The 22,043-nt window shown below is 35.0% G+C and overlaps 1 protein-coding gene across 1 annotated transcript in view; it reads left to right on the top strand.

Annotated features, from left to right (window-relative positions):
* Positions 1-21,563, top strand: part of TMEM168 (transmembrane protein 168) — a 55,943-nt gene extending 34,380 nt beyond the window's left edge. The window contains exons 3-5 of the mRNA XM_065884171.1: positions 5,468-5,610; positions 7,886-8,160; positions 19,564-21,563. Of these exons, the coding sequence (XP_065740243.1) occupies positions 5,468-5,610; positions 7,886-8,160; positions 19,564-20,111 (966 nt within the window). The 3' untranslated portion in view covers positions 20,112-21,563. The remainder of the gene's footprint in view (positions 1-5,467; positions 5,611-7,885; positions 8,161-19,563) is intronic.
* The last annotated feature ends 480 nt before the right edge of the window (positions 21,564-22,043 follow it).

Genomic DNA, 22,043 nt, shown 5'->3' with positions numbered 1-22,043 from the left:
CCTGTTGCTGCGCTCTCCTAGGCTCCAAAGCTCCCCTCCATCCAGGCTGATTTCCCTACCAGTGAGGGGACTCCCCAAAATTCAGGAACCTTTTCTCATTCACAGCTCCCTCCCTGGGGTGCAGGCCCTGTCCTGATTTCTTTCTTTTTCGTTTTCCTTTTGTCCTACCCTGTTACATGGAGGTTTTCTTGCCCTTTGGGAAGTCTGAGGTCTTCCGCCAGTGTTCAGTAGATGTTCTATGTGAATCGTTCCACTTGTAGATGTGTTTTTAATGTTTTTGTGGGTGGGAAGGTGAGCTCCCTGTCCTACTTCTTCACCATGTTGATCACCCCACCAATAATTATTTTATATAAATGGCTGACATAATTTGAATGTACAGTCCTCCCTCGGTATCCACAGGGGGTTGGTTCCAGTACCCCCTATGAATACCAAAATTCGCAGTTGCTCAAGTCCCTTATATTTATGGTGTAGTACAGTTGGCCATCCATATCTAAAAGTTCCCTATCCACTTTTATGTGAATAAGGGTTTAATTGATCGAAGCATTTTTCTATTATAATGGAGCAACATATGTAATAGAAGGTATAGGAATTGAAAAGAAAATAATGAAATTATCAATATTTGTAGATCAGATGATTACCCGTTAAACCTAAGAGTTAACTGAAAAAGCAGTTGAAATTGCTGTAGTAATAGTTGTGAGAATTGTTGTATCTTTTAAGTTGTGAGCTATGTCAAAAAATGGTAATTGTGCTCACTGATAGTTATCATTAACCCAACCAATATACAAACTATGTGAATTCTCTTGGACATACATAAGTTGTATGAGAAGAAATGGTGTTTATAGCGGAAATATATTTTTTAATATGTACATTATGTCCTTTAACGAATTTGCCTCCTGACATTGTATCCTATTAGTGATCCAACCTGGATTAAGTGGTCAAACCTGGATTAAGATATGTAGACTGTTAATAACCCCCAGCATCCTGGAAGAAACAAACATCCTCTTGGAGAAGGTATAATTATCCTAGGTCCGAAATTAATCATATAATAGTTTTTTTGCATATAGTGTTCAGCTCATAAATATAACCAGATACACACACACACTCACATGGCATTGAGAGCAAGAAGCAGCAGAACCAACAGACGATAGGCAGACCAAAAAGTCTTGAGATATTGGAATTATCAAACAAAGAAAGCCATCATACTTGGCAAGTTGAAAAAAAAGCAAAGATAATACATAATGGTAGGAAGTTAGAAATTGTAAGAAAGTGACAAGGCAGATTTGAAAAAGAACTAGACAAGTTTTAGAATCAGAAAATAAAATATCTGAAATGCATTCAACGTGCTAGTTTAACAGATTAGACAAATGAGAAGTGAGCATTAGTGAACTGGAAAATATAGTTCAGATGAAGCTATGAAAGAAGGAGCTTAGAGAGGAAAAATAGAGAAAATACTATACAGAGAAAAGGATAAGACTCATTGAGGATACAGAGAGATATCATCTGTGTTTTACTGGAGTCCCAGAAATAAAGGAGGAAATGTGGACAAAAGGAAATATTTGAAGGGATAGACAGATAGGCCAGCGGAACATAAGAGTATAAAAGTAGATATCAGAATACTTGATTTATGACAAAGATGGCACAGTAATGTGGAATGGTTGAGATTTTCAATAATTAGTAATTAGATAATTGGGTGTTCACATAAAAAACTTAATTTGGACTGTTATTATAAAAATAACTACATTTGGATTATAGACCTAAAAGCAAAGTGCAAAACAACAAAGCCTTTAGAGGATAATGTACAATACCTTCTTTTTTTTTTTTTTTTTTTTTTTTAACATCTTTATTGGGGTATAATTGCTTTACAATGGTGTGTTAGTTTCTGATTTATAACAAAGTGAATCAGCTATACATATACATGTGCTCCCATGTGTCTTCCCTCCTGCATCTCCCTCCCTCCCACAATACCTTCTTGACTTTTAGGTGGGTGGAGAAGATTTAACAAGACACAAAATGACAATGTTACACTTAAGAACTTAAGTTAAGCAAAAAACAGCATTAACAGTCACAGAGGGAAAGGTATTTGCAATACAACCAACTAAAGACTTTTTTAATACATCTTTATTGGAGTAATTGCTTTACATTACTTAATTACTTTACAGTACATTAATTGCTTGACAATGTTGTGTTAGTTTCTGCTGTACAACAAAGTGAATCAGCTATATGTATACATATTACCCATATCCCCTCCCTCTGGAGCCTCCCTCCCACACTCCCTATCCCACCTCTCTAGGTCATCACAAAGCACCGAGCTGATCTCCCTGTGCTATGTGGCTGCTTCCCACTAGCTATCTGTTTTACATTTGGTAGTATATATAAGTCCATGCCACTCTCTCACTTCGTCCCAGTTTACCCTTCCCACTGCCTGTGTCCTCAAGTCCATTCTCTACGTCTGCGTCTTTATTCCTGCCCTGCCACTAGGTTCATCAGTACCGTTTTTCTAGATTCCATATATATACATTAGCGTACGGTATTTGTTTTTCTTTTTCTGACTTACTTCACTCTGTATGACAGACTCTAGGTCTATCCACTTCACTACAAATAACTCAGTTTCACTCCTTTTTATGGCTGAGTAATATTCCATTGTATATATGTGCCATATCTTCTTTATCCATTCATCTGTCGATGGACACTTAGGTTGCTTCCATGTCCTGGCTTTTGTAAATATGCTGCAGTGAACATTGTGGTACATGTCTCTTTTTGAATTATGGTTTTCTCAGGGTATATGCCCACCAGTGGGATTGCTGGGTCATATGGTAGTTCTATTTGTAGTTTTTTAAGGATGTCCATACTGTTCTCCATAGTGGCTGTATCAATTCACGTTCCCACCAGCAGTGCAAGAGTGTTCCCTTTTCTCCACACCCTCTCCAGCATTTATTGTTTCTAGATTTTTTGATAATGGCCATTCTGACTGGTGTGAGGTGATACCTCATTGTGATTTTCATTTGCATTTCTCTAATGATTAGTGATGTTGAGCATCTTTTCATGTGTTTGTTGGCAATCTGTATATGTCTTCTTTGGAGAAATGTCCATTTAGGTCTTGTGCCCAGTTTTGGATTAGGTTTTTTTTTTTTTTTTTTTGATATTGAGCTATATGAGCTGCTTGTATATTTCAGAGATTAATCCTTTCTCAGTTGCTTCGTTTGCAAATATTTTCTCCCATTCTGAGGGTTGTCTTTTCGTCTTGTTTATGGTTTCCTTTGCTGTGCAAAAGCTTTTAAGCTTCATTAGGTCCCATTTGTTTATTTTTGTTTTTATTTCCATTTCTCTAGAAGGTGGGTCAAAAGGATCTTGCTGTGATTTATGTCCTAGAGTGTTCTGCCTGTGTTTTCCCCTAAGAGTTTTGTAGTGTCTGGCCTTACATTTAGGTCTTTAATCCATTTTGAGTTTATTTTTGTGTATGATGTTAGGAAGTGTTCTAATTTCAGTCTTTTACATGTAGCTGTCTAGTGTTCCCAGCACCACTTACTGAAGAGGCTGTCTTTTCTCCATTGTATATTCTTGCCTCCTTTGTCATATAGGTGCATGGGTTTATCTTTGAGCTTTCTATCCTGTTCCATTGAGCTATATTTCTGTTTTTGTGCCAGTACCATACTGTCTTGATTACTGTAGCTTTGTAGTATCGTCTGAAGTCAGGGAGGCTGACTCCTCCAGCTCCCTTTTTCTTTCTCAAGATTGCTTTAGTTATTGGGGTCTTCTGTGTTTCCATACAAATTGTAAAATTTTTTGTTCTAGTTCTGTGAAAAATGCCATTGGTAATGTGATAGGGATTGCATTGAATCTGTAGATTGCTTTGGGTAGTAGAGTCATTTTCACAATGTTGATTCTTCCAATCCAAGAACATGGTATATCTCTCCATCTGTTTGTATCCAACTAAAGACTTTTATCTAAAATATACTGAGAGCAAAATAAAACTGTAAATCAGTGACAGAAAGGCAGCCCCACGGCAAAATGCTTCACCAAAGATGAAACCAAAATGATCAAAGGTATTTAACATAAGTAATAATCAGAGAACTCCATACTTATTCTGGTTTTGTTTATCATAGGGGAAAATTAAAAGGAATCTAAATACAACAAATAGGAAATCAGCTAATTAAAATTTTATAAATATGATAGTAATACCTTTTGATATTTACAAATAATTTAGAATTACATTAATGGGCTTTAACATATTAAAAAGTTTGCAGAACATTATATTTCATTGCACTTTGGTAAGAAACTAAGTATTTGTGAATATTTATATAGTATGATGTCTGAACATATTTTAAAAAGTTAGCTGTGTGTGGATGATGGTACTTGGAATTATTCTAATCAGTTTTACTCATTTGTATTTTCTGTTGTTTCTAAATTGAGCATGTACTGTATTATTTATGTAACTGATAACACATAATGTACCAAAAATAGGGCATTATATCCATTTTTCCATTATCGGAGTCAACTTTATTTTTTTATTGAAGTTCTGATCAAATGAACCACTTCTTAGTGTTAGAAAACCGTATTCATGCACATAGACACATAACTGTGTAATATGTGCAGTAGCAACACAAAAAATGTGGGATACTATCCGTATTGTAAAAATATAGGTTAGTTCTGAGTGACTCATCCTTCCTTTTCCTTTTCATTTAAATGGGTCCTTTAATTTTTTGTTTGTTTGTTTCTTTTAATTGCAAATACTACTTAAATCTTGTCTTCTCTTAATATGTCTCCTGCCTCCCTTTTTCCATTCTGTTTTTAGGCTGCTTAAATGTCTTCAATATATGTCTTTATATGTATGTATGTGTATATATATATATATATATATACTTTTTTTTAGTTTTGAATTTATAGTCTAGAACTTTTCAAAGGAAAAGTTTGTTATAAGTTTAAGAATGGAATTCATTTTGATAGCTTTAAGGAACTTACAGTTTAAGATTTTCTCTTAATTTCTGGACATTTCACAGGGGGAAAAAAAGCCCTTTCTAAAGTACCTTTTCTGATAAAGTAAATGAGTGTGTTATTTGTAAAATGATTTAGAGCATGTGGGTTTTAACAGGAAAGGATTTGTTTTCTGGCTTTTTCTCTGTCATATCAAGGGTGTGGTTATATTTTTGTTTTGTTTTTTAGTTTGAGTGGGATGTTACTTGACATCCCATCATAAAAATACAGCACATCATAAAAATGCGGTGTGCTGTATTTGTTTTGCCATGACTTCCAAGCAGCTTAGAGATAAATTTAGGGTTCATTGCTTATCCATGTATACACTTGTCTCTTTCAACTTATAACGATTTTTAGGTCATTAATTATCCTTTTTATCCTTGTTGGAAGTAGAGGCAAAAAATGAATATGCATTTATGTAAATATATATATGTATACACATATATAAGTTCAGTCACCCACTCTATGTAAACATGATGTTTTAAATATTTTTTAGCCAACAAATGGAATCTTCTTGAGCATGTTTCTGATTGTTTTGCCATTGGAATCTATGGCTCATGGCCTCTTCCATGAATTGGGTAACTGTTTAGGAGGAACATCTGTTGGATATGCTATTGTGATTCCCACCAACTTCTGCAGGTACAGTAACCTAGTATAATAAGTAATAGCTACTTGACTCAATATTTTGCTAATATTGGTATAAGATGATAGCTTATTTTTTCAAAACTATAATATTCTCAAAGTATAATACTCTTGCTTTTTTATTTTCCATTTATCCCAAATGTTTAAGAACCTTTATCTACTCTGAGTAATAATATAATCTTCAGGGTTCAATTAAAATTTTATTTTTGATAAATGTGATTAGCTTATATTTTAGCTAAAAATCATAAAATATGAATGGATTTTCATAAAATATGAATGGATTTTCTAAGTAAAGTTCCTGCCCTTTCTTTAGAGAGGGATATCTCGTTTAAGAAAATGTAAAGCAACATGGTGAAGTATAATAGAATGTACACTGGACCTCAGCGTCCTAAATTCTAGTTCTGTGTTACTTTAGGCAGATCATAACTTCTCTGGACCTCAGTGTATTTATCTAAAATGCAAACAATACCATTCTGCCCATATAGAGAAATGTTATGAAGAGCTAATGAGACTATAAATGTAAAAACACTACTAGAAAGTGTCATACAAATACCACGAATTCAAAAACATTGGCAGTGAAGTTAAGTATTTGATTGCAGTTTTATTTGGAAATATTTTTGACCCCAAATGTATGGCAAACCTGTTTCAGTCTGTAAATACTGCCAAATTTTAGTTTTTCTTTTGTAGTTAAGTACCTTTGAAGTAGAAAAAAATAGTTCCTTGCCATTAATGAATTCTGTTGACCAAGCAGTCATCATACTTTCCTTGGCCAGGGATAGGAGAGGGCTTGAAATGAAGTTTTTATCTGATTTCAAATATTTGACATAAAAACACATAGTAAATATTTCCTCCATATTAAAGACTTGATATATAAGTTGAAGATTCTCATGAGAAGTAAAAGAAATACGTTTAGAAGGATCACATAAAGTAAGATGTGACAACTCTGCAGGAAGAATATGTGGAAATAGTACTTTGCACAGTTAGATTTTTATTGTTATAATTTTTGATTATGCATTGCTTTATTCTTTTGCTGTTTTGAGGCTGTTAAATGATACAGATAGAGACAAAATGTTTTGTTCTTTTAATGAAAACTTTTATAGAATTAATAGAATAGTATTGATAATACATGAAGCAAAATATAAAGTTTACACAATTCCTACTAGAAGTCTCTTTTTTGGATAAGAGTTATGATTTTTTTCTCCTTCAATATTGATTTGATTATGCTAGTTTTAAGACTTGGTTTATTATCTTTACTAAAGTACCGTTTTACATGTATTCCAGGATCAGGTCTAAGTCTTCAGTTAGTATTCAGTAGTATATAAGGCAGTGGACCTAAATAGTAATAATTTTTTAAAATAAATTTATTTTATGTATTCATTTTTGGCTGCGTTGGGTCTTCGTTGCTGCACCTGGGCTTTCTCTTGTTGAGGCGAGCAGGGGCTACTCTTTGTTACAGTGTGCAGGCTTCTCATTGCGGTGGCTTCTCTCATTGCAGAGCACGGGCTCTAGGTGTGTGGGCTTCAGTAGTTGCAGTGCGTGGGCTCAGTAATTATGGCTCACGGGCTCTAGAGTGCAGGCTCAGTACTTGTGGCACATGGGCTTAGTTGCTCCGTGGCATGTGGGATCTTCCCAGACCAGGGCTCGAACTCATGTCCCCTGCATTGGCAGGTGGATTCTTAACCACTGTGCCACCAGGGAAGTCCATAATAATTGTTTTAAAATGTCATTTATTAAAAGGTAAGTTCTATCATTTATGTACCTTAAGTTAGTAAAACTTGAACACAACTTTATAAAGACTGTCTTTTTCAACACAGAAATTAAATATATAATTTTAAATATCGCTTCCAGATTTTGTTAAAATTTTTTTCTCAAAAAAGTACTTTCATTATTGTCCCCACCCAGGTATTCTTGAAACATTTTGGGGGTAGAATTAGTACAGTCTTGCTTTTTAAAGTTTTGTTTAATATCTGTCATTTGGTAAGAAAATATGAATAAAGAATGAAGAGTAGTACTATCTACATTTGGAGATATTCTCCCAGCTTCCAGTTTTATTGATAAGAAATATAATTTTTAGAAACTAGGCTTTGATTTTCCAAGCTTAATTCTTATCACTGTAGAAAATTTAGGAAAGATGTTTTTCTTAAAAAAAAATCCTGCCATTTAATTAGCCACTTATGATTCTTAGATAATTTATTATAAATGAAGAATAGGAATGTGACATAGAATGAACACTTCATAAACACTAAAATGATCTTTTTTTCTCCTTCTTCAGTCCTGATGGTCAGCCAACACTTCTTCCACCAGAACATGTACAGGAGTTAAATTTGAGGTCTACTGGCATGCTCAATGCTATCCAAAGGTTTTTTGCATATCACATGATTGAGACCTATGGATGTGACTATTCCACAAGTGGCCTGTCCTTTGATACTCTACATTCCAAACTGAAAGCTTTCCTTGAACTTCGGACTGTGGATGGACCTAGACATGATACGTATGTTTTGTATTACAGTGGGCACACCCATGGTACAGGAGAGTGGGCTCTTGCAGGTAAATCCATCTCTGGCAATTTCACTGTTGTAAAAATATGCCTATTCGTGGAAATCTGTCCTTCACACTGAAACATTAAGTTTCCAAATTCTCAGTTTTCTACTTCACAGATTACCAAGTATACATATGACTGTTTTGTTTGCCTTTTCTCTGGCATACTTGTTTAGCATAATTTTAGTAATCTCTAAAGGTTTTGAAAATTATGTTTTGTGTTGATTGGAAGAAAAAAATCTGACTGCTTGATCTAAGACTTATAATTAGTTTCCCTTTAAAGTATTTTCAGAATTATTAAATGTAGTTACATTTTTCAGAAGCTGATTAACTTATTTGACTAATACTTGTAAGTCTTTAAGGTGTTATAGGATGCTGATTTCAGTAGTTCTTCATATATGCAGTTTTATTTATGTTAGAAAGCTCACCATAGTTTTAAGCAGCAGGTGATATGATATGGTTGGAGTAGTGCTTAGGTCAGTGCATGGTCCTCATTTGCCCCAACAGTGTTGTTTGAGGCAAGTTACTCTGTTTCATTTCTCTCATCTGTAAATAGAAGGAGTAATATTAAGTCTCCTTGCCAAGGGAGAAATGAGACCCTGTAAGTCAAAGGCTTTGTTTTATGAATTACTTGCTTAGTGCCTGGAAGAGAGTCTGGCATATAGTAGGAGATCCTTAAGTAATATAGATAGATGGATGAAATCACTGAATGAATCACGAAAAAAGGTACTTTCTTATTTTAGATTAGAAATAGTTTTTAGATTTAATTATATCCTACTTTTTTTCTATAAAATATTTCAGATGTTTTACACCATGAATACAAACAATAAAATAATCATAAAATATAAGTAGAAAACGATATTCAGCTCAAAGAAAAATATAAAACAAAAGTATTATGGAAGGACAGAGGTAGAGCGCTAATACAAGAACTCCAGAAGAAAGGAAATAAACTCAAGGTTAAAGGAGACACGATTTCAAACCATCATGGTCTCACTAATTTCATGCCAGATTGGTTTCCAGGGTTTTATTATAAATACATTTTTTGGTTTTGCAAATAAATATTGAATAACTCAATGGCTGTCTAGAAGGAGTAAAGGCAAACTAATACTTAACTGAGCACATTTGAAGCACAGCTACTATGCTTGGTACTTTATACACATTATTAGATTTAATCTTCACTTGAAATTTCTTGAAGTAAATACTATCACCTCTATCTTCATTTTTCAGAGGATGAAATGAAAGCTGAAAGTGGTTACATAACTTATCTGTAGTCATACTACTACTAAGTGATGGAATCATGATTCAAGCCCAGATCTCCCTGACCCCTAAAATCTTCCCCCTATTGTACCATGTTGCTGCCAAAGATGAAAACCATGAAGATACAGAAATGGCATGTTCTGGTTCAATAGATATTTTTGTTAGCATGGTTCACCCATTTTCAAAACACTGTAATATAGAAGAAGCTAGTCAACATTAAAACTACTTCAGTATAATGGTTTATAAAATCATTTACTTGACCTATACTTTTTAATAACAGTGTGTAAAATAACTTTTTAATTTTTATGGCTATTTCAAGTTCAGGTAAAGTATAGCATTCTGTGTACTTCAGAGCACAAAAGAAAAAGTTCTAGTCTGTTCAAAAATCTTTACAGAAATATATTTCAGACCCCAAAACAGGGATTGATTATTGAAAACTACTGCAGTGCTTAAAATAATAACCTCTTCCCTAAGCAAATGGGTCGAAAAAGGCATAATTTTGGTGGCCATGCATATATCCTTAGTAATTTTTAAGTTTTAAAAGAAAGTAATTTAAGAAGCAAACATGTTGTACGTTTCCATGAAGGATTTATTACTTAATGTAAACATTTTGCCAAAAGTTTGCATTTTTCTTAAGTCCTTTAAAATTTATCTCAAGTATTTTTTAAAAAGTGGCTTTGGAAATAAGTTCTAGATGTTCAGTTTACTGATTTTTTTGTTTGTTTTTAGTTTATTTTTGTGTATGGTGTTAGGGAGTGTTCTAGTTTCATTCTTTTACATGTAGCTGTCCAGTTTTCCCAGCACCACTTATTGAAGAGACTGTCTTTTCTCCATTGTATATCCTTGCCTCCTTTGTCATAGATTAGTTGACCCTAGGTGCATGGGTTAGCTCTGGGCTTTCTATCCTGTTCCATTGATATAAATTTCTGTTTTTGTGCCAGTACCATATTGTCTTGATTACTGTAGCTTTGCAGTATAGTCTTAAGTTGGGGAGGCTGATTCCTCCAGCTCTGTTTTTTTCCCTCAAGGATGCTTTGGCTATTCGGGGTCTTTTGTGTCTCCATACAAATTTTAAGATTTTTGGTTCTAGTTCTGTAAAAAATGCCATTGGTAATTTGATAGGGATTACAATGAATCTGTAGATTGCTTTGGGCAGTATAGTCATTTTCATAATATTCTTCCAATCCAAGAACATGGTATATCTCTCCATCTGTTGGTATCATCTTTAATTTCTTTCATCAGTGTCTTATAGTTTTCTGCATATAGGTCTTTTGTCTGCCTAGGTAGGATTATTCCTAGGTATTTTATTCTTTTTTGTTGCAGTGGTAAATGGGGATGTTTCCTTAATTTCTTTCAGATTTTTCATCATTAGTGTATAGGAATGCAAGAGATTTCTGTGCATTAATTTTGTATCCTGCAGCTTTACCAGATTCATTGATTAGCTCTAGTAGTTTTCTGGTGCCATCTTTAGGATTCTCTATGTATAGTAGTATCATGTCATCTGCAGACAGTAACAGTTTTACTTCTTTTCCAATTTGTATTCCTTTTATTTCTTTTTCTTCTCTGATTGCCGTGGCTAGGACTTCCAAAACTATGTTGAATAATAGTGGTAAGAGAGGACATCCTTGTCTTGTTCCTGATCTTAGAGGAACTGCTTTCAGTTTTTCACCATTGAGAATGGTTTGCCTTTATGATATATGGCATTTATTATGTTGAGGTAGGTTCCCTCTATGCCCACTTTCTGGAGAGTTTTTATCATAAATGGGTGTTGAATTTTGGCAAAAGCTTTTTCTGCCTCTATTGAGATGATCATGTGGTTTTTATTATTCAATTTGTTAATATGGTGTATCACATTGATTTGCATATATTAAAGAATCCTTGCATCTCTGGGATAAATCCCACTTGATCATGCATGGTGTATGATCCTTTTAATGTGTTGCTGTATTCTGCTTGCTAGTATTTTATTGAGGATTTTTGCATCTATATTCATCAGTGATATTGGTCTGTAATTTTCTTTTTTTGTATTATCTTTGTCTGGTTTTGGTATCAGGGTGATGGTGGCCTCATAGAACAAGTTGGGGAGTTTTCCTTCCTCTGCAATTTTTTGGAAGTGTCTGAGAAGGATGGGTGTTAGCTCTTCTCTAAATGTGTGATAGAATTCACCTGTGAAGCCATCTGGTCCTGGACTTTTGTTTGTTGGAAGATTTTTTTTTTTTAACATCTTTATTGGGGTATAATTGCTTTACAATGGTGTGCCAGTTTGTGCTTTATAACAAAGTGAATCAGTTATACATATACATATGTTCCCATATGTCTTCCCTCTTGCGTCTCCCTCCCTCCCACTCTCCCTATCCCACCCCTCCAGGCTGTCACAAAGCACCGAGCTAATATCCCTGTGCCATGCGGCTGCTTCCCACTAGCTATCTACCTTGCTACGTTTGTTAGTGTGTATATGTCCATGACTCTGTCTCGCCCTGTCAAAGCTCACCCTTCCCCCTCCCCATATCCTCAAGTCCGTTCTCCAGTAGGTCTGCGTCTTTATTCCTGTCTTACCCCTAAGTTCTTCATGACATTTTTTTTTCTTAAATTCCATATATATGTGTTAGCATACGGTATTTGTCTTTTTCTTTCTGACTTACTTCACTCTGTATGACAGACTCTAGGTCTATCCATCTCATTACAAATAGCTCAATTTCGTTTCTTTTTAAGGCTGAGTAGTATTCCATTGTGTATATGTGCCACATCTTCTTTATCCATTCATCCGATGATGGGCACTTAGGTTGTTTCCATCTCCGGGCTATTGTAAAATAGAGCTGCAATGAACATTTTGGTACATGACTATTTTTGAATTTTGGTTTTCTCAGGGTATATGCCCAGTAGTGGGATTGCTGGGTCATATGGTAGTTCTATTTGTAGTTTTTTAAGGAACCTCCATACTGTTCTCCACAGTGGCTGAACCAATTCACATTCCCACCAGCAGTGCAAGAGTGTTCCCTTTTCTCCACACTCTCTCCAGCATTTATTGGTTCTAGATTTTTTGATGATAGCCATTCTGACTGGTGTGAGATGATATCTCATTGTAGTTTTGATTTGCATTTCTCTAATGATTAATGATGTTGAGCATTCTTTCATGTGTTTGTTGGCATTCTGTATATGTTCTTTGGAGAAATGTCTATTTAGGTCTTCTGCCCATTTTTGGATTGGGTTTTTTTTTTTTTTTTAATATTGAGTTGCATGAGCTGCTTGTAAATTTTGGAGATTAATCCTTTGTCAGTTGCTTCATTTGCAAATATTTTCTCCCATTCTGTGGGTTGTCTTTTGGTCTTGTTTATGGTTTCCTTTGCTGTGCAAAAGCTTTGAAGTTTCATTAGGTCCCATTTGTTTATTTTTGTTTTTATTTCCATTACTCTAGGAGGTGGGTCAGAAAGGATCTTGCTGTGATTTATGTCATAGAGTGTTCTGCCTATGTTTTCCTTTAAGAATTTGATAGTTTCTGGCCTTACGTTTAGGTCTTTAATCCATTTTGAGCTTATTTTTGTGTATGGTGTTAGGGAGTGATCTAATCTCATACTTTTACATGTACCTGTCCAGTTTTCCCAGCACCACTTATTGAAGAGGCTGTCCTTTCTCCACTGTACTTTCCTGCCACCTTTATCAAAGATAAGGTGTCCATATGTGCGTGGGTTTATCTCTGGGCTTTCTGTCCTGTTCCATTGATCTATCTTTCTGTTTTTGTGCCAGTACCATACTGTCTTGATTACTGTAGCTTTGTAGTATAGTCTGAAGTCAGGGAGCCTGATTCCTCAAGCTCCTTTTTTCCTTCTCAAGATTGCTTTGGCTATTTGGGGTCTTTTGTATTTCCATACAAATTGCGAAAATTTTTGTTGTAGTTTTGTGAAAAATGCCAGTGGTAGTTTGATAGGGACTGCATTGAATCTGTAGATTGCTTTGGGTAGTAGAGTCATTTTCCCAATGTTGATTCTTCCCATCCAAGAACATGGTATATCTCTCCATCTATTTGTATCATCTTTAATTTCTTTCATCAGTGTCTTATAGTTTTCTGCATACAGGTCTTTTGTCTCCTTAGGTAGGTTTATTCCTAGATATTTTATTCTTTTTGTTGCAATGGTAAATGGGAGTGTTTTCTTGATTTCACTTTCAGATTTTTCATCAATATATATAGGAATGCCAGAGATTTCTGTGCATTAATTTTGTATCCTGCTACTTTACCAAATTCATTGATTAGCTCTAGTAGTTTTCTGGTAGCATCTTTAGGATTCTCTATGTATAGTATCATGTCATCTGCAAACAGTGACAGCTTTACTTCTTTTCTGATTTGGGTTCCTTTTATTTCCTTTTCTTCTCTGATTGCTGTGGCTAAAACTTCCAAAACTATGTTGAATAATAGTGGTGAGAGTGGGCAACCTTGTCTTGTTCCTGATCTTAGTGGCAATGCTTTCAGTTTTTGTTGGAAGATTTTTAATCACAGTTTCAATTTCATTACTTGTGATTGGTCTGTTCATATCTTCTATTTCTTCAAGGTTCAGTCTTGGAAAGTTATACCTTTCTAAGAATTTGTCCATTTCTTCCAGGTTGTCCATTTTATTGGCATAGTGTTGCTAGCAGTAGTCTCTTACGATGCTTTGTATTTCTGCAGTGTTTGTTGTCACTTCTCCTTTTTCGTTTCTAATTTTATTGATTTGAGTCTTCTCCCTCTTTTTCTTGATGGCTAATGGCTTATCAATTTTGTTTATCTTCTCAAAGAAGCAGCTTTTAGTTTTATTGATCTTTGCTATTGTTTTGTTTCTATTTCATTTATTTTTGCTCTGATCTTTATGATTGCTTTCCTTCTGCTAACTTTGGGTTTTGTTCTTCTTTCTCTAGTTCCTTTAGCTGTAAGGTTAGATTGTTTGAGATTTTTCTTGTTTCTTGAGGTAGGCTTGTATAGCTATAAACTTCCCTCTTAGAACTGTTTTTGCTGCATCCGAAAGGTTTTGGATCATCGTGTTGTCATTGTCATTTGTCTCTAGGTATTTTTAAATTTCCTCTTTGATTTCTTCAGTGATCTCTTGGTTATTTAGTAACACATTGTTTAGCCTCCATATGTTCGTGTTTTTTCCCCTGTAATTCATTCCTAATCTCATAGTGTTGTGGTCAGAAAAGAAGCTTGATATGATTTCAGTTTTCTTAAATTTACTGAGGTTTGATTTGTGACCCAAGCTGTGATCTATCCTGGGGAATGTTCTGTGTGCACTTGAGAAGAAAGTGTAATCTGCTGTTTTGGGATGGAATGTCCATAAATATCAATTAAATCTATCTGGTCTATTGTGTCTTTTAAAGCTTGTTTCCTTATTAATTTTCTGTTTGGATGATCTGTCCATTGGTGTAAGTGAGGTGTTAAAGTCCCCCACTCCTCTTTTATAGCCGTTAGCAGTTGCCTTATTATTGAGGTGCTCCTATGTTGGGTGCGTAAATATTTACAGTTGTTATATCTTCTTCTTGGATTGATCCCTTGATCATTGTGTAGTGTCCTTCCTTGTCTCTTGTAACAATCTTTATTTTAAAGTCAATTTTATCTGATATGAGAATTGCTACTGCAGCTTTCTTTTGATTTCTATTTGCATGGACTGCCTTTTTCCATCCTGTCACTTTCAGTCTGTATGTGTCCCTAAGTCTGAAGTGGGTCTCTTGTAGACAGCATATAGATGGGTCTTGTTTTTGTATCCATTCATCCAGTCTGTGTCTTTTGGTTGGAGCATCTAATCCATTTACATTTAAGATAATTATTGATATGTATGTTCCTATGACTATTTTCTTAATTTAGGGGGGTTTGTTTTTGTAGGTCTTTTCCTTCTTTTGTATTTCCTGCCTAGAGAAGTTCCTTTAGCCTTTGTTGTAGAGCTGGTTTGGTGGTGCTGAATTCTCTTAGCATTTGCTTGTCTGTAAAGCCTTTAATTTATCCATTGAATCTGAATGAGATCCTTGCTGGGTAATCTTGATTGTAGGTTCTTCCCTTTCATCGCTTTAAGTATATCATGCCACTCCCTTCTGGCTTGTAGGGTTTCTGCTGAGAGAGAAATCAGCTGTTAACCTTATGGGAGTTCCCTTGTATGTTATTTCTTATTTTTCCCTTGCTGCTTTCAATAATTTTTCTTTGTCTTTAATTTTTGCCAGTTTGATTACTGTGTGTCTTGGCATGTTTCTCCTTGGGTTTATCCTGTATGGGACTCTCTGCACTTCCTGGACTTGGGTGGCTATTTCCTTTCCCAGGTTAGGGAAGTTTTTGACCATAATCTCTTCACATATTTTCTCGGGTCCTTTCTCTCTCTCCTTCCGGGACCCCTATAATGCAAATGTTGTTGCATTTAATGTTGCCTCAGAGGTCTCTTAGGCTTTCATTTCTTTTCATTCTTTCTTCTTTATTCTGTTCCACAGCAGTGAATTTCACCATTCTGTCTTCCGGGTCACATATCCATTCTTCTGCCTCAGTTATTCTGCTATTGATTCCTTCTAGTGTAGTTTTCATATCAGTTATTGTATTATTCATCTCTGTTTGTTTGTTCTTTAATTCTTCTAGGTCTTTGTTAAACATTTCTTGCATCTTCTTGATCTTTGCCTCCATTCTTTTTCCGAGGTCCTGGATCATCTTTACTGTCATTATTCTGAATTCCTTTTCTGGAAGGTTGCCTATCTCCACTTCATTTAGTTGTTTTTCTGGGGTTTTATCTTGTTCCTTCATCTGGTACGTAGCCCTCTGCCTTTTCATCTTGTCATTCGGTGAATGTGGTTTTTGTTCCACAGGCTGCAGAATTGTAGTTCTTCTTGCTTCTCAGTTTACTGATATTTATATTATCTTTTTCATTTCTTAGGAAATGTAATACATACCAAGATAAATAGCACAAGTGTTCTTAAATTTTCATTCACTATGAATAAGGAATAATTTATGAACACAAACTCTAAAGTAGGGTAATATTTTAGGCAAATGTCTAGCAGTTACATTCTGCAGTGTTATCTTTATAATAAATATTTTTTTAAGTATGTCAATAAGTTAACCATTATAGAATTCTTCTGTTAGGCCAGAAGATCTGTTCATGTATGTGTAACTTTCTTTGTGAGAGTCTTTGTTGTAAAAATAGGAAAAAAAAAAAAGGAGAAAGCATAGCTTGACAGGCCTTCCCTTTCCCATGAAGGCTAGGTTTTTGTCCCATGATAGTTCAGCAACTGTATACTCCCCCACGGCCTGAGGCACCTGGCTCAGTGGATGAGTCCTCTTTTCAGTCAGTTCCTGGCCTTGGCCTGCCTGAAACAACCCTCAAAGGTTGATTCTATCTCAGAAGTAGTATTGAACACCCCTGCTCTGAAGAAAATGCTTTAATTCATTCCAAGCCAAGTGACAAAGAACTCTAAGCACTAAGCTTTATCAATAGGTATTTTTCTAAAAACGTCTAAATAGGAAACATCACGACTCGATTTTACTTCAGCAAGTTAAGAGTAGGTCCAAAAATCACTGTGAGAAAGAGAATCTGTATGTGCCCTTTATCCCATACCTTTACTGTTAGTACTTCTTAGAATATGTAGTCTTCTTACATTTATGGGGCTCCATAGTGTAGAACCTGATATTTTTGCCTGTTTGAGGGTAAAAAACAATTATGGTAATGACAAGAGAGACAGAAATACATAAAAAATGTAGATAATCTATAAAGCATTTTATCACAGGTAAACGAAGTCTTTAAAAAGCAGTCTCAATTACTTGAACTGTTGGCTTGAATTAGATTACTTGAATCAGATGGCTGTTATCTGAGATAAATGTAAATATTTTGCATCTGGGCCAAAAGCCAAATGCAACATAGAAACTGTTCATAGGAGAAAGCAGAGCAAAACAAAACAAGAGAAGAGAAATAGTATAAAGGGCTTTAATACTGCTTTAAATTTCTTGCTGATATCTAAAGAGTGTGTTTATAAGAGAATTAGTATAGAGTGTGCTGAAGAATATTTATTGAAAGAGTTGTAGAAGGCAAGTTAGAACGATGATGCAGGCAAGTTAGAACAATGATGTTTTGTGGCAGATGGAATTTGTATAACTCCTCTTGTAATCTGTGTTGTCCTGTCATCTCCAGAGAAGTTTAATAAAACTGGCCATAAAGAAAAGTGAGCTTGATCATATTTAAAAAGATATCTCCTAGGGCTTCCCTGGTGGCGCAGTGGTTGAGAGTCCGCCTGCCAATGCAGGCGACACATGTTCGTGCCCCAGTCCGGGAAGATCCCACATGCCGTAAAGCGGCTAGGCCCGTGAGCCATGGCTGCTGAGCCTGTGCGTCCGGAGCCTGTGTTCTGCAACGGGAGAGGCCACAACAGTGAGAGGCCCGTGTACCGCAAAAAAAAAAAAAAAAAATCTCCTGGAGGTCTTTGTGAAGCAGTATGTTAGTAATATGTGAAAAATAGTGTCTCTGAGATGATTGATAGGTATGAGTGTAAGAGCAGTTCATGAAACAAATTTTTCATTGTCACAGTCTAAGATACAGCAGGCTGATGAATAAAAGAATATTAATTATTCATAAAGAATGTCATATACCCTGACTTTATAGGTCATATTATTAATAGAATCCAAATTCTAAAGGATTCTCTATCTCTTCAGTATTGTCATTTTGATAGTTTAGCAAAGAGCATGGTTGCTCTTGTTAAAAATACATATTCTGAAGTTAGGTTGTTGGAACTTGTATTAGTAAATTGTAGCATGTTAAAACTTTTTTCTAATTATAAAAGTAACATATATTCAACATAAAAATTTTGGATCACATAAAGAAGTATAACAAACACCACCTGAAATCCAAATACCCGGAAATAACTACTGCTGTTATTTTTGTAGATACATTTCTGTGTCATGCTTTTTCTAATATCATAGATATTTTTGTCATTAAAATTTGTTTATATATATCATTTATTATAAACCTCTTCTCATAAGGTTATACCATAATTTATATCCGTTCCCCCAGTAGTTTCAGATTTTACACTATCTTAGATAGCAGTGGGAAGATGAGCTTTATATGTAATATTTTGTCTGCATTTCTGCCCTTTCCTTAGGGTAAATTCCTAGAATTGGAATGACTGGATTAGAATACCATTTGAGACAGAGCCAGGACTAGGGTGAGGTGAGCATGGCAGTTGCTTGGGACACAGAATTTAAGAGGCTGCTAAAAATTAAATGCTGAAGATAACACTTTAATGCAATATATTTAAACCTCAAAAGTTAATGCAAAAAAAAAAACCCATCCATAATGAACCACATGTAAATACTAGCTGTAAGATATATTTTTAAGTCAGAAATATATTTACTTTAGACCTTTCTGGTATATATTTTTTTAATCCTTTATTGTTGTTCAGGTATAAAACTGATTTAAAAATAAACCCATTCCAAATTCATTCTTGTTACTGGTAGGAAGGGTGTTTTTCATCTCGTAGGTAACTACATATGAGGAGATAATTTAATTTATTAGAAGTGTAGAACGGGGTGAGCCAACATTTTCTGTAAGGACCAGATACTTTTGGCTTGGTAGGCCATAAAGTCCCTGTTGCAACTACTTAGCTCTACCAGTGTAGTATAAAAACAGCCATAGACAGAACATAAATAAATGAATGTTATTTATAGAAATATGAAATATAAATTTCTTATAATATTTACATGTCACAAACTTCTCTTTAAAAAAATTTTTTTTACCATTTAAAAATGTAAAATCAGTTCTTAGCTCTCAGGCTATGCAAAACAAGCGGCAGGCTGGATTTGACCACGAGCCATAATTTGCTGCCCCGATGTAGAATATTTGCTTTGCTGTATAATTTTAATTTTTTTCACTAAATTGAACTTTATAAAATAATTTTCTTATTTTATCATAGCATACCCCTTTAATGTGAATAACAGGATGATTGGGGGGTTGGGGGTGTTTTGGGTTTTCTTTTTGGTTTGATTTTTTTACCTGAAGCTGAAAGTCTGTTTTTTGTTTTTAAAAATTCTTCTGAAAGAGATACTTTGAAAAAAAGGCTCCCTCTTTTTTTCTTACATATTTTAAGAACTTAAAGAAAATACACTTAAGACAAAAGAGTATTGTTAGTAAGACACTTCAGAAATTCTTGCTCTACTGAACTTTCTGTTGTTCACAGGTGGAGACATACTACGCCTTGACACACTTTTAGAATGGTGGCGAGAAAAGAATGGTTCCTTCTGTTCCCGACTTATTATCATATTAGACAGTGAGAATTCAACCCCCTGGGTGAAAGAAGTGAGAAAAATCAATGACCAGTATATTGCAGTGCAAGGAGCAGAGATGACAAAAACAATAGATATTGAAGAAGCTGACCCACCGCAGCTGGGTGACTTTACAAAAGACTGGGTAGAATATAACTGCAACTCCACTAATAACATCTGCTGGACTGAAAAGGGACGCACAGTGAAAGCAGTGTATGGCGTGTCAAAACGGTGGAGTGACTACACTCTGCATTTGCCAACGGGAAGCGATGTGGCCAAGCACTGGATGTTGTACTTTCCTCGTATTACATATCCACTAGTGCATTTGGCAAATTGGTTGTGTGGTCTGAACCTTTTTTGGATCTGCAAAACTTGTTTTAGGTGCTTGAAAAGATTAAAAATGAGTTGGTTTCTTCCTACTGTGCTGGACACAGGACAAGGCTTCAAACTTGTCAAATCTTAATTTGGAACCCAAAGTGGAATATTGTTGAGAGTTCATTCTACCAGTTATCACTAACTTGCCATTTTTTGCATATTGTATTTTTATTTGTAAAAAATATCTTGTTACTTCTGTAGCTGCTCTCATTTTGTCTTTTCTCCAGTAATTATGGTATATGTAAGGTGTTGGGAATAAGCATTATTTTATACTAAAAATATGTAGGGAGTCACAAATGTTGACTTTGTAAATGCATAAGAGATGTTAAAAATAATAACAATGCACTTTGAGGAATGTTTGCATATGCCTCTGATTAGAAAGAAGACACTCTGCTCTGCAGTGGCCAGTGAAGAATTACTAATGCCTTATTTTCTAGGCATAGATTAAAGAATGTAAACGAGACAATTTGTTTACTATTGTAAGAAAACTACCAATTTGCTTACAGATTAGTTTTTGTGAACAGTAGGTTTGAGTTCAAGGCCATTTGAAGAATTACAAGCTCTCTCTTAGAAAAGGGAAAAGGAAGAAGTCTGCTTAAAATGAATGCAAAATTTGCTTGTAGTCCATCACGTTTAGTTACTTGGCTATGACCTGTTATCGGTATCACAGAGAAGCCCAAATCACTGTTCAGGTCAAGACATTCTTCATATAGGTAACTGTAAGAAGCTAGAGCCTACAAATTGCTCCTTCATGCATTGTTAGGGGCCTATGAAAGCACTGGCAGTTTTAAGGGTCTTTCTCAGGGTAACAATGTTTTCTTAATGAACAATGTTTCCAGTTACAAATTCCTTCCAAATAAATTGTCTTCCCTTTCAAAAAGTAATCTTAAGAAATTTAGCCATTTGTCATTGATTTAGGCTATTTTCAGTACTGAGAAATGATTTTGATCTCTATAGAGTTAATGCTCTGTCATGAAAACTATTTTTCAGATCCCCATTAGTGGTAACACCTTTTTCTACTGAAGGTCAAAGGATTGGAAACAGGTCATTTTTCTTCATGTATACATGTAATGTATTATGTAAAAAAGTATTCATATTGGCAGTTTTACTTAAGCATAATGGTGTGGTTGTAATTTTTAAAACTTAATTCTGTGTTTTCTCGGATTAAAGCAGGCATGGATCAGGGTATCTCCTAAGAGGTAATTTACCTCCTATTCCCTTCCAATAATCCTTACATTCTAAGTTTTCATCTCTGAGAAATAACAAGAAGGGAATAGAATTAAATTGGGGGATAATCTAATCTTTGTTGTTTAAATGGTGTGACGTCTCACCATTAAAGCCATTTTTTCCAGCCTCAGAGAGAGTAAATAATGCCTCTACCATCTTCTACCTGGTGACTTGAAGTTTTAGTTAGGAAGAAGTCACTTAGCGTCAGGGAACTTGTATACCACTATCTATGCAGCGTTGTTATATAGAGTCTGATTATTTCTGCGTTTTGAGTATGATTTTCCTAATGTTCTGAATAAAATTTTGTCAAAAATTAATTTTTCACATAATGTGCAAATAACAGTTATTGAATGTTTTAGTGTATTAAGAGAGAGAGTCATAAAAAATGTCCAAGTATTAGAGTTCATGGTTAGTAGCAGGTTGATTTAAAATTTTCCAATATTTGGTTACATATTTATATAAACATCATCCAAATGAAATAGTATATAGTGTTTCATTACTATTCAAAAATAGTGTAGCAGGGCTTCCCTGGTGGCGCAGTGGTTGAGAGTCTGCCTGCCGATGCAGGGGACGCGGGTTCGTGCCCCGGTCCGGGAAGATCCCACATACCGCGGAGTGGCTGGGCCCGTGAGCCATGGCCGCTGAGCCTGCGCGTCCAGAGCCTGTGCTCCGCAATGGGAGAGGCCACAACAGTGAGAGGCTTGCATACGCAAAACAAACAAAACAAAACAAAACAAAACAAAACAAACAAACAAAAAAATAGTGTAGCAGACAAGCCAAGTGTTAAAATTAT

The sequence above is a fragment of the Phocoena phocoena genome, chromosome 9 (assembly GCF_963924675.1).
Source record: "Phocoena phocoena chromosome 9, mPhoPho1.1, whole genome shotgun sequence".
Classification (NCBI taxonomy): Eukaryota; Metazoa; Chordata; class Mammalia; order Artiodactyla; family Phocoenidae; genus Phocoena; species Phocoena phocoena.
This window is presented reverse-complemented; position numbering and strand designations above follow the sequence as displayed.